Source organism: Anticarsia gemmatalis, chromosome 9, assembly GCF_050436995.1.
Source record: "Anticarsia gemmatalis isolate Benzon Research Colony breed Stoneville strain chromosome 9, ilAntGemm2 primary, whole genome shotgun sequence".
Taxonomy (NCBI): Eukaryota; Metazoa; Arthropoda; class Insecta; order Lepidoptera; family Erebidae; genus Anticarsia; species Anticarsia gemmatalis.
The window spans coordinates 8521328-8534868 of record NC_134753.1 but is presented as its reverse complement, the minus strand read 5'-3'; the positions used below and the strand labels follow the sequence as shown (position 1 = coordinate 8534868).

Sequence of the window (13541 nt, the reverse complement as noted above, 5' to 3'; positions counted from 1 at the left end):
GAAATCTTGAAGTCTTCTCTTAAATTTATATTTTGCTGTAGGCAAATTTCCCTAGCCGTTGTTTTCGGAACAAACTACCAAACTTTTAACATTTTGTTTACCGAAATAGCGAGGTCATTATGTAACTTATTTCTATTATATTATTTGATTCAGGGCTAAGGTTCGTTAAATGTAGTATTCAACGTCAATGTAAACTCAATTAGTGTAAGTTTCGCTTTTGTTCGCGAACTGTTGTTGGTGATCCACTTAAAACCTTTCCTTTCTGAATTTAAGTTCAGTAAAACGAAACGGTTTTGAGGCAGTTTGATGTTTTGTTTTTCAGACAATCTTCTTTACCGAATTTATAAGACAATTAATATCAATTAAAATAACTATTCTTAAGTGTCGCCTGAGCAATCCGGCAAGATTATAACTTTTGTATTCAGCTTTAGGATTCAAGATTTCGTTTGTCAGGCGGCTACAACTTAAAATAAATGTGATGCCTAAGCTAATGCGGCTTAGATTTTAGTTAAAGCAGAAAAGTTTTTACACAGCGGAATTTGAAATTTTGCCAGCCAAAGTCAAAACACAAATGTCGCTACAAACTAAACTCAAGCCTTCAAATGGGAATTTCATTTAACTGTGTATAAAATGTACAAACGTCTACGCATAATTTGAATTGAAAACGCTATACATAAAGCTTTAAGAACATTCCCGTTGCTGTATTTTGTTTACATACTTGAGGCACTTTTCTAAGTCTAATATCTGCCCAATTTCTCATTTTCTGTAAAGAATGTTAAGTACTGTTAGATATTGGATGAAGCAACCTCTAATGATGTCTTTCTATTATAATTTACGATGAATTAAGTAACGTAAACAATCCACGTTTATTGAGATTGAAGTAAAAAACTAATCATTCTGGAAATGGAAATTGATAGTTGTTACTTTTCTCTAATAGTCGTTAGGTAAGTAAGTAACTTCTTTTAAAAGTACATTTTGTTGTATCCTGTGTTATGAAAAGTCATACACGTATTTGATTTTACTTAGGTATAACGCGGATTATCTTCATATCAGGGATTGCCCACTATAAGCTATTCTTTAAAAAGAAGTCGAATAATTAAGGAGATTTATAAGAGAAGAGTATTAATTGAACACCATTCCGAAAGGTGATTGACAGAGATTTTACTACTAAATATTTAATTAATATTCAAACCATTTGTTGTACAAAGATTCAAAGTGACAAAAGAATAGTCATAAGTAATACATGTTTATCGAATGTTATATTATAAATAGCATGATAGCATTCGGCAGACGAGAGCTTTTATTGTCTCTGAAATTGATTTCTTAAGTACGCAATAAAATCTTGGTAGTTGAAACAAGTATGGAATAATGTTTATAGATGTATGCAAGCCCTCCACGGTTCGTTAGACTTGTCGTCAACACACTTGAACTAAGATTAATCATTTGAGCTCTCCTTGTGAGCTTGCACGACGGGGTGCTGTTATGACATCATACAATTTATTCCGAGATACTGTAAGTTTATAGGGGTTACTGTATTACTCGTGCCATTGATAAAGGGACTAGATTAAGGCTGAGATCTTATAGAACAAGTAACACGACGTCTTCACGGCATAATTGATGTTGTTTACTAAAACGTGTAATTCAAAGTCACGGTTCATTGTAACTAATTTACTTTTATCAAAGCTCAACCGCCTAAATGTTGTTTTATAATTTTCACGCATTTTTGCTACAGAGCTTCGGTATGTAGATAATATGTTTACTTATCCACTTATTCGCAGACTTAACAGAAGGTTAAGAGAAGGAAAAGAACTGTTAAAATTTGTGTTTTATCGTGTTATTTTACGGATTTATAAAATAATCTCGAAAATAAGAATAATCCGCTTATTGTAATTATACTCGGCCTTACACACGTTCCCACATAAATTCATGTTTTCATGATTATTTTTCTAAATATCATTGTTTTTTAAGAACTAATCTCAAGAATAAGAATTATGAATATACATAGTCAGTCGTTGGGAAAAAATCTAATATAAATTGACACGAACATTCATAAAACGACCTTCGCAGAATATTTCAACTCGTTTACATTAACATTACATGGTATTTTCTTTACATTTTCCTTAGAAGTGCCATAATAATATTTTCCCTCTTGCGCTCTTTTATACTTTCGACTTTTTATTCTTTGTGACAATGTTTGGACGGGTTGTCACATTCAGAGAGTGATACAATTTTATGACCAAAATTACGCATTGATGTTCAACATCGTACGAACAAATTCTTTTGATAGGCTTGGATCATTCTGACAGCAGTGAACTGCAAAAAAATGCTTAATATATAGTGAGTACTTTTCTACATTCGTACTATAAATACTGTTTTAAAGAGCTTGAAATTGCTACGCGTATCTTTCGCGTACGTAGACGCAATGGAAATTGCAGTGGAGTATTTCCTTGCAGAAGGTATTATATAATTTCACTAGATTCAGTTTCACAAGCTACACGACCATCGGAGTGCCGCAAGCGTAGCGGCCTTAATGAACTAGTATTCAACTAAGATTCTAGACCTCAAGATTTCAGAAGGGGTTTGTACTACACAAGATTAACACCACAGCTGCTTATTCAATTTGCCACGGAGAAAATAATATGTTTCTTTTTATTTATTTATAACGCCTGACATTCCCGTAGGTGTAGGCAAAGGTGTTTAAACTACACCCACGTTTTACCATTTACGACGTTAGTTCTACGTAATAGGGGGCGATACCGGGCGGGCCTATTGTCATTTTGCCGAAAGCTTGTCAATAAATTCCATCGTACCATGCACACGTGTCAAAAAATCCCTTGAATTTATTCAACTTCTACATTCAGTAGCATATTTCTAAAAACCCAAAACTCAATCTTAGTTATTGTGAATGTTAGGCAAATGCATACTTTTATTCCTTTCCTGGAAGTCTTCAATCAATTCAACGTCACAGCTCATCTCTTCAATCTTATGCTCCATCATCCGTACATTTTTCTTTCGGTATAAACACAAAGATAAATTATTTATTTGTTTGTCGGACTGTAGGTATGTGTGCCACGCGTCTGTGTATTAAGCTCAGGCATGATTAGTTATTATATTAATTAATAATGTCATTTGTGGTACAACTCGCGCTTCGAGATATGGGTTTCCACTGCCACGTAGCCAGATGTTATAAAGTATTGAGTAAATTATAAACAAATTACTTGGTATATATTTGGATCTTATTTGGTATATTTGTGTGAAATTTATTTACTGTAACTTACTTCGATTTCCTTTTTTAATGCCTGCTAGTTAAAATTGGTTAAATAATATCATGGAAATCAATGTCTCAGTGTTTTTGCTCCTGATTTATGACGCATAAATTACGCACTGCGGTTTTAATTTTTATAATACTTATATATTTTTTTTCAATAAGCATCATTAAATACAATAATACTTTCCCCATTTATTCATAAAAATATATGAAGTTATGAAAGGATTATAAATAGTTTTGTTTCTTTCACTCCTTAGCGAAATGAAAAAGAGAAAGCATATTATAGTCGTTTTTTAACTAAAATAGGTTTATAGTGTGTTTATGAATAAAAGGGTAATAATTCATCTTGTTTTTAAAGAAAGGAACCTTTCAGTTTCAGCTAATAAGCTATGCACAAATGCACATATATTGTAAGTAATTATAATTTCCCTCAAAATGAGTTTATTTCGTTTCCTTACATATTGTTTGTTCAATTTGATGAATATTCAGTCGTGCATATTAATTTTAATGACGATCTTAATAAACAAGGTATCATATTTTTGTATCAAAGAAACGATGAAAGTAGTATGTTGTTATTTTATATAGCAACATTTGTTTTTTTTCTTTGAAAATTAAATAAATAATCATCGAGAAATAAATGAATAATTGTACATACATAAATAAAATCACGCTTTTTCCCACAGGGGTAGGCAGAGACCAAATAACATTTTCTTTATATGTTCAATTATTTAATTACAATCGTATTATGTACTAATCAAGATTTTTTTATAGAAACAACAGGTACAGACCGCAGCAGAAATGACTACAAAACAAACATTTCCGAAGCCATAAAACCTTTCTTAAAATCTGAAGAGTCATTTCCTAAAATATAAATTACATAAATAAGGTACATTTTTTGTGGTCATTTGTCTACCGAGGAAGACAAATTAGGGATAAAAGCTCTGCTTCACGACAAAGGCTACAAAAAGCCTTTACTCGGAATTTAGAAGGCGCCGCAAAATACGACTCCGAGATGACAGAGATACGTTTGTTTTATAGTTTTACTAGTTTTTGTCAGCGGCTTTGCTCGCGAAATATCTATACTAATACTATAAAGCTGAAGAGTTTGTTTGTTTGTTTGAACGCGCTAATCTCAAGAACTACTGGTACGATTTGAAAAATTCTTTCAGTGTTAGATGGCCCATTTATTGAGGAAGGCTAAAGGCTATATATCTTCACGCTACGACCAATAGGAGCAATGTACCAGTAAAAAATGTTACAAACACGAGGGAAAAAAACACAAAACACCTAAGAGTATGAGTCAAATTTTTCCCCGTTTTTGAAACATTTTTCGTTGCTACTCCGCTCCTAATGACCGTAGCTTGATGTTATATAGCCTATAGCCTTCCTGGATAAATGGGCTATCTAACACTGAAATCGAACCAGTAGTTCCTGAGATTAGCGCGTTCAAACAAACAAACAATCAAACAAACAAACTCTTCAGCTTTATAATATTAGTATAGATGTATTAAAAGTGGTCATAATTATTGTGATCCTCAATATTTAAACCAACAATCCAACATAAAATTCCAATTTAATATTTGTTAGTAAGTACTCACACAAAATATAAAAAATCGACATTTACATAATGTTTCAACAAAACACGGTATCAAAATTACTGAAGACATAAAATAATACCAGTTTGTTATTACTGTTATGCTTACACAAATACCAGTAATATAATTATTCTATCGATAGACTGTTTACATATTAAACTAATGCACGGTCAAAGTACGCTTTATAGGTAAGTACTAACTAATACATAAGTCAGCAATTATTCACGTTGCAATCAAGTAATGTGAAATTAACTGAATGAACAATAAGCAAACATTTTTACAAAGTCTATTGACCGTGACGCTGAGAAAAATCTCCACAATTTGACCAATTTGTCGTATACAATGTGCTTTGAATAAAGTCGAGGCGCGCCACTTTCATCTGAACTTTTATACGAACAGAAATTTCTAACGATTAGCGCCTCTTGCGGCCGCTGTAGAAACTATTTTTGCAGTACATTTTAAATGTCAAACTTTCGATACCCGTATGTAATGGCTAAAAAAAATCGCGCTACTGTGCTCACCCTTCGTCCTTTCCGTCTGACTTGCACTCATAGACTATGTGGAGGCTATTATATTTCTTATCCATATCCGTCTTTTCATACTATTTTATTAGCGTGTAGACATGTAGATGCCAAGTCATGCATTTTGTTAATATTTTTGATTACTTTGTAATATCTAACGCTCTCGAATATATGCAAATAGCATACGCGAGGTTATAATATATAAAATCCACTGGAATATATTCCTTTGTATACGCGTATCAGCGGGAAAGCAATATTCTGTTATGACATTTCTGTAGGAACCCTCCAAGATACTGAGATTGCTTGCACACAAATATAAACCACATACTACATGTATGTCTCCAATAAAATATTACTCAACTTCTTTTCCATAAGAGGTATATAGGTTTATATACATATATAAAATCACGCCTTTCTCCCACAGGAGTAGACAAAGACCAGGAACCGCCACTTAGTAAGTAAGATGCTTACAAACTTTCCTCGCTTCAATCACATACTTTATTTTGTCAGACAGGATTTATTATACAAAAGTGTAATCAGGTTTTAAACATAGCTGAATCTCTAAACTGTAACTAATTGGATGGTCGGTAAACTAAAATGAGGTTATTCAAATTAGCCTACATTTTTTCCTACTCAATCATACCATACCTATTGGGTAACACCTAAACAGAAAGTGAATCTCTGTAGGTTATTGTCTCATACATCTTATTAAATCTGTTATGCAGATATGAGATATAATTTAAAGATAAATGCTTTATTGCCATCCCTCGTGTATTCAATCCACAAAGTATTAACTTATTATTCCAACGATCGAATTCTCCAGATTGGTGTGGAAGATAGGACGCAATCCAATTACAGAGAAAATACGCATAATCTATTCAAATGCACCCCCACGGATATTACCCTGTTTGTTCCAATTCTAATACATTTACAATTATAATTATGTGTCGTTTCGTAAACTCTGTTTTGGTTAAACGCAGATTGTTTACTATCCTAATATGAGGTTTATTATTCAACACTCGTAAACAAACTTAATATTATGCCATGTGAGAGTGATTACATAGATCTCCAGTCTCCATACCTACAGTCTAATAGACCATTATGTCGTGGTTAGTAGAAAATGAGAAGCGTATAGTGTCCGTCAATATGGAAGACATATCTGTGAAGCATTCATCCGTGTTCTAAATGTATTGATGCTAATGAACCAACAGCTCTCCATTAGCTAGTGATTGATCTAGCATTGTTTTATCAATTAAACATACAATGTATGTAATGTTATATGAAAGTTTTAATTTATTCATTATTTCCACAGTGCACTTATAAAGCAAAATTCTACGAAAACGTCAAAATCTGTGAACTCATAATATTATGAAATAACAACAACATATATTATTATTGCAATGCCTCTTATGGAGAGCGTTCTGGTGAATCTATTTTGAGTTATAGTGTTGATTTAATTATATTATGCCATTATTCAATTTACTTGATATACGTGGATGAAATAATACAATCGTTTTTTTTGTATAAATTTTGCGCCAATTGAAATAGGCCTTTCTTTATTTTCAGATGTGCTACCATCATGGGGAAATAGAAGATAAATGCGAATAAAACTGTGAACAAAGAAAGTGGCTCGATTCAAGATGAGTCTAGTTACCGACGACTTGGTGAACTCTACTTCAGACAATGCATCGCTCCCGTCGGATCCGACTGATATATTCGGTCCACAGAGAGACTCGTTGTTCATAGTTCTGCCGATAACTATTGTATATTCGTTAATATTTATAACCGGGCTACTGGGTAACATATTTACATGTTTAGTGATAGTACGGAACAAGAGTATGCACACGGCAACAAATTATTATTTATTTAGTTTAGCGATATCAGATCTCCTTTTACTTATAAGTGGAATGCCTCAGGAGATGTATTCTATTTGGTCGAAGTGGCCGTATGTTTTTGGACAAAGTTTTTGTGTAATAAGAGGACTAGCTGCTGAAGCTTCGACGAATGCGAGTGTTTTAACAATAACGTTATTTACTGTAGAGAGGTATTTAGCTATATGTCACCCGTTTGTTTCGCATAAAATGTCGAAACTGTCACGAGCAACGAAGCATGTGATTCTGCTGTGGGTGGTAGCAGTGGGCCTGGCTCTACCTCAAGCACTACAGTTCGGAATCAAGGAGCACAGTGGTGTGACTATGTGCTTACAAACACGAGTCATTATAGAACATTCCTTTGAAATTTCTACGTTCTTTTTCTTCTTTGCACCGATGGTACTAATAACAGTGCTTTATGCACTAATTGGACTGAAACTAAGAGAAACTAACATTAGCAAAGAACAAAGCCAAAAAGACTTTGACAGGAGCATAAGATGCACACATAAAATACGACGGAAACACAGCCAGTCTACCAGGAGGGTCGTCAAGATGTTAGGTGAGCATTAAGATAACTATATGTTACTACGAGTATGTTTCAACATAATGAGCTTGTGCGTTTTCTAAACCTACCTATATTACAAAATATACAAATGTCTAACTACGTCGTCCTATGGTTAAGCGATCTAATAGGCCAGTAAACAGATTCTATTCAGCGGCTATCTAATAAATATTTACTTTTCCACTATGGCGCAACTTATTTATATGCTAAATATAAATACAATTTTCATTTCCTCCAGCCGCAATTATCAAATTAAACTCGGTTGTTATTCATTTTGCACCAGATGCTACAGAATTTACAATCATAATAACATTCAATTGAAATGTTAGCTTTAAGGAATTTCACATCAATTGCTACAAAACAAATCTGATAAAAGCCTCAAAAGTTGGCATATAATGGGAGGATAAAATTATCATGATTTGTTACATTTACACCATCGGATATTTTGTTAAAAAAGCCATATAAATACTCGTCTACCGTCATATTTTTATTACTCCTGAAAGCTAAAAATGTCTTTAATTGACGGCCCAAAGAAACTTTTAATGACATATTAAATGTATAATACATATTTAGCATATATAGATGACACTTAGTCGAGCAAACCTATCGAGATTCAACTTTAAATATAAAGATGTAATTATTATAATTGTATTTAAAAACCGTAACTAAGACTGTGTGAATTATAACATTAACATTTTATTATGTGTAGGTAGTTACATTTATGAATAAATTGTATGAAGATTTGTTTAAATGTTGCTTTAGAAACGTTATTCAAATATCCTCAAAACATTCAGAGAACTTAAATTATGTTGTTCCTTATAACGTTTCTAAAGCAACATTTAAACAAATATACATATGTACGTAATTAGATTGTCGTTTGTAGGTTAAAGGACAAAAAAATATTATCATGTCACTTTATCAATAATTTTAAACCATCTTTCGGCCAACGTAAATATTATTTGTCGTATTCGAGTCAATAAAGTTATACATGACCAAGTTTCCGTGACTAAAGCCGCTATAAACTCCACAATTTATCTTTTAATTTGTTGAAATAGACATTACAAGCGATTGTGTGAATATATTATTGTTTAGTAAATGCAAATATTTAGGGGAATGGCCTTTAAATTAATTGTTATTTTATTTACAGTTGCTGTGGTGGTCGCGTTTTTTATCTGTTGGGCGCCTTTCCATGCGCAGCGACTTGTAGCGATCTATGGTACAGACGAACATCACTTGGCGAGGTCACCCATCCTCCTGTCGGTGTATTCGTTCTTGACGTACATCTCTGGAGTGTTTTACTACATGTCAACGTGCATCAACCCGATATTCTACCACATAATGTCCAACAAATTTAGAGATGCTTTCAAGGTAACTATTTAATTTAGTTCACAAATTATAAAAGTAAAGCATGGAATTAATATCTAGAGCAGATACGCTCAGTGAAGAAATGATTAGTTATACCGAACCATAAGCCAAAGTTTTGGAAATAGATTTGCTGTTCACACTAAGAGGCTATAGCAGCGGTTGAGATGGTAGTGACAGAATACATTTTAAGAAAGTCACATAAAAAAGCCTATGATTCTTCTTCGAAGAGTCTTCAGTAAACCTCTTAACAGGCTTGAAATATTAGTACCCCGTTTATTCGGTTCTAGAATTCACTTTTGAGATAACATGACAATAGTCGATAAACGAGGCCTTAGCGTGATCATCATGATTCATGTTTCCAAGTACTTATAGTGCATCCAAGTCGCTAGTTGTGATTGCTAATGAGCTGCCTAGTGACACGGCCACAACAGGGATCAATCAAACTTAATTATTATTCATATCATATAATAGTAGGCTTCCGTTAACTTCCGGCTACTATTAAGTTTTGCCATAAGTGCATGCTGTTTGCATTTAAACAATGTAGCGTAGGTTGACTGCATATTGTAGGCAAGCTGCAACAAAGTAGGGACATAAGAGACGTAGTAGAAAAGTACTCACTCCTTACCTTCGTCTCTTGATTTTTATTAAATTAGTATAAATTATAGCCTTCCTCGCAATGGCTTGCTGCTATATTCGTGTTGCCGAGGTACATTTAGCGGTAGTTTATCTATTAAATCTGTCATTTTAATAGTTAAACTACCGCTTAATGTACCTCAAAAACCGGGGGTCAGACACACGTATACATTTGAAGCCTTGTAAACAGTTCACCAGCGATTTCTTTAATTGATACAGATGATAACGCCTCTTGTTCGCCGAAGGCTTACTTAAGTAAAGTTTAAATGAGTGCAGGGGCAAGCTCGTCAAAGTTAAAGTAAGCAGATGCTCTGTTGCAGAACACAATGATGCAGTGGTGCTGCCGCTCGAGTGAGCGAGCCGCCGCCAAACGTTGCTCCTACACCGCCATGGCCTTCGCGAGGAACCCCACCTCCAGCGGTACTGTCAATTCAGGTTATATTTCAACACACGTCATTTATTTATGCATGTTTTTTGGTGGAGGGAATTAAAAAACAGTAAATGGTATTAGTATTTAAATAAGTTGGTACCAATGCAAATTTCCTATTTAATTCATTTCGAAATATTTCTAATTGCTACCAATTCCGGCAATAATTCGGCGCGGAATGTTTACCTTCTTCAAAAACAGCTTCTACTGAATATTCTAGAATGCTGCCCCGTTCAGTAATAACTTGTTAATACCTAGCTGAAATTACTCGACGTCCGGCGTCCGGTATGACTTTGGTGCCGTAAATTTTATGATATAGATATTCAGTGAACAATGTGGAGTATCTCTAAAACACTTACCTATTTAATGAATCAATCGACAGTAAAAAATAAATTGTAACTAGTATGCTTATCTGCAAAGATCTACTCTTTATGTTTAAACTGAGCTATATTTACAATGAATATAAATGCAATTCGTTTACAGGCAATTCCCTGAGAAACTCTTTGCGACAAGACACGAGTCTGCGCTACAAGATGAGAGGCCACGACAGCAAGGAGAGAAGTATCCCGACGGTGCACGTGTGTCACAACGGGAAGACGATCGTAACGCCCCCTATACATGACTATAGGAACACATACAACCACCATTACCAACATGCCATGAAACAAGAACTTAGAAATACCAGAACCCATTACCTCGATACATCGATGTGTATGACGCATGGCAAGCACACAGCTTGTTCGCCAGTCTGTTGCCCTTATCACTCCTCACCTACTGAAACTATAACTGTCACCCCGGACGCCATAGTTTGTGAAGACAAAAAAGAATACATAAGTGACGAACCCGAAAAATATCTTAAGGAAATTAAACTAAGGATCATACAACGAGAGAAGGAGTATGGATAAAAGTGGATCAGAAAAAGAAAACGATCAATTCAGTGATTCTTCACGTCTGAAAACTGTAAATAAGGACTGTAATAAAGACGTGCAAGAATTTTATAATAATATAATTACTGTAAAATTGGCGTGGTTTGTCGCTGACGTCCAAAAATCATAAATCTTTTTTAAATAACTGTTACCACAAGTTTCCCTTCATATTTTATTAAGAGAATATTTTTGTACAAAATAACATAAGAGTGAGTGAGGTTTATTGACATTGGTTCTAAATTTCAATATGCCAAAGTTTAAAAAATATCTTATTAATTGAAAGTAAAAACAGTAAATAATATTTTGTATTCACATTTTGTTATTATTTTTATGGTAGACAATGTAAGTCACTTGAAGTTATATATTATTACTGTACATGATTGCAATATTAACTATTATAATAAAAAAAATATTTATATTTGTACATTACAATACATACCAACAATAGCCAATAATAACAGAAAGTTATAATGATGTAATTTTCATATTTTCCGCAGCTTTACATTGCGGACTCCTGTAATAATTTGGTTAAAAAACTTCCTCCCTTCCTTTTTGTTTGCACTTTTACTTGATATTAAGCTTATGTTTATTTTTAGGAATCCCGTTCGCGGATGTTTTGTTATTTAAAATAGGTATTCATTTATTTGTCCAATATATTTTTTTTATAATTATAATTTTGGACGTACATTGCTCTCTTACTCAATAAGTTGCTCAGGGAAGTTTTAGGACGATATATAATATACATTTAATTTAATAATAATGTACAACGAAAATTTCTGACTGTGAAAATTTAATAACAGGAAGTTTCTTTGAGATAAAAGAGTAATTTGTCACGCATTTTCATTTGTTGATAAATAAAAATAAATAATCTAACGTATCTTAAAATTGTCTTTGTGACTTTCATAAAGAACGATTCTATTTAAATATATAACAATGGATTCTTCTTTGTAAATTGATTTAAAGCTAAATTTTACCTAAGTGAATGCAGATGTTGACTGCAAGTTCAAAGAGTAAGACTGAGATTAAAAATACCTAACGTTTCATCAAAAACGATGAACAAAACGTTTTTCCTTTAGGTTTGTCACTTATTAAAAGCTTAAAGTATTCTTATTTATCTCTATACTGCAATATATGTCATTTATACGCAATATAATATGTATTACAATAAACTGTATTACAATTCAATAACAAATAAATCTATAGTGTACATATTTAAAAGTTGTTTATAAGGTTCAGTGTTTATTCACGCACGCTAAGAAATAAACCATTTACTTCGCCAAATTGTCAACATTTTATGTATATGTGCTGTACTTAATACAAAAACTGTCCTTATTGTATGTACCCTCTGAGTACGACCCGGCCCTCGCCCGGCCCCGGTAAGGTGACGGAAGGTGTCATTCCCCGTTGCCAATGAGATTAATGTTCGCAGTATAGTGTTACTAGCTTACATGTCAAAACCTTTTGTTGTCATTTCCTTTAGGACGATCTTCCCAATCCGTCCTAGTTTGATAAGTATGTATTGTTAAACTACTGAATTATAATACAATGTATAAAGTCTCCGATAGTCAAAACAAGCGCGTTTGTTTTGCGCTCTTTCATTCTAAAAGTGTGTAAAAACCAGAAATTATATTTGTTACATAAAACTTATATATTATTGTGTGTCACGGAATAAAAATAAAAAGGGTAGACATGTTCCATGTTTATGTATATTTAATTTTCACCAACCCTTGATCCCTTTGTTGAAGATTCTACTTCTGTTATGATTTACGAAATCGTGATAAATATCGGCTTTTAACGCGAGAATTCTGGACCTTTTTAGGACCCAGATCTTTTCAAGATGTTTTTTTTTTGACTACCTATTTGTTGTTGTTATACAAGAACGAGAACGGTATTGACGAAATTCCCTAAAAGATAGAGACCCGACTGTAATGCGGAATTTGGCATGTTTTACTTTTGTTCATCGACCCAACTTATAACAATTAAGTCATGCCTCATCAAAAATTATGTTTTTCCTGGTTCTATGAATCATCGCCTATCTGATTTATTACAGATTTATTTCAAGCCAATATTGGGGCAGTGAAAGCTTTGCAACATTGTTACTCATTTAATCAGAGTAAAATATGGTCGTGAATTTGGAATAATGCCAACTAGAGTAATTAATCGTATTTACTTTACAGTATTAACTTTTCCACGATTGCCTAATGTTGTTTTGTAATTTTTCTAACTAGGTATTCATAGCACAGAGGGGAGCGTAAGTATTTCGTGCTAATTCTTTAATGGTGATAACACATTAATTGATTTTATTTGAAACGTGGATATCAGAAAACATTTCATTAAAAACGCAAAACTATTGTTAAAAATATTCTATGGTAA

General features: G+C 33.2%; 1 protein-coding gene across 2 annotated transcripts in view; it reads left to right on the top strand.

Moving 5' to 3' along the window:
- Nucleotides 1-12867, top strand: part of LOC142975683 (pyrokinin-1 receptor-like) — an 82497-nt gene extending 69630 nt beyond the window's left edge. The window contains exons 2-5 of one of the 2 annotated variants that reach the window (XM_076118674.1): nt 6951-7814; nt 8965-9185; nt 10136-10235; nt 10726-12867. In XM_076118674.1, coding sequence (XP_075974789.1) covers nt 7025-7814; nt 8965-9185; nt 10136-10235; nt 10726-11147 — 1533 coding nt within the window. In that variant the 5' untranslated portion in view covers nt 6951-7024 and the 3' untranslated portion in view covers nt 11148-12867. Of the gene's footprint in view, nt 1-6950; nt 7815-8964; nt 9186-10135; nt 10251-10725 lie in introns of both variants that reach the window. The other variant, XM_076118673.1, reaches the window with a different exon arrangement.
- Nucleotides 12868-13541: the final 674 nt, after the last annotated feature.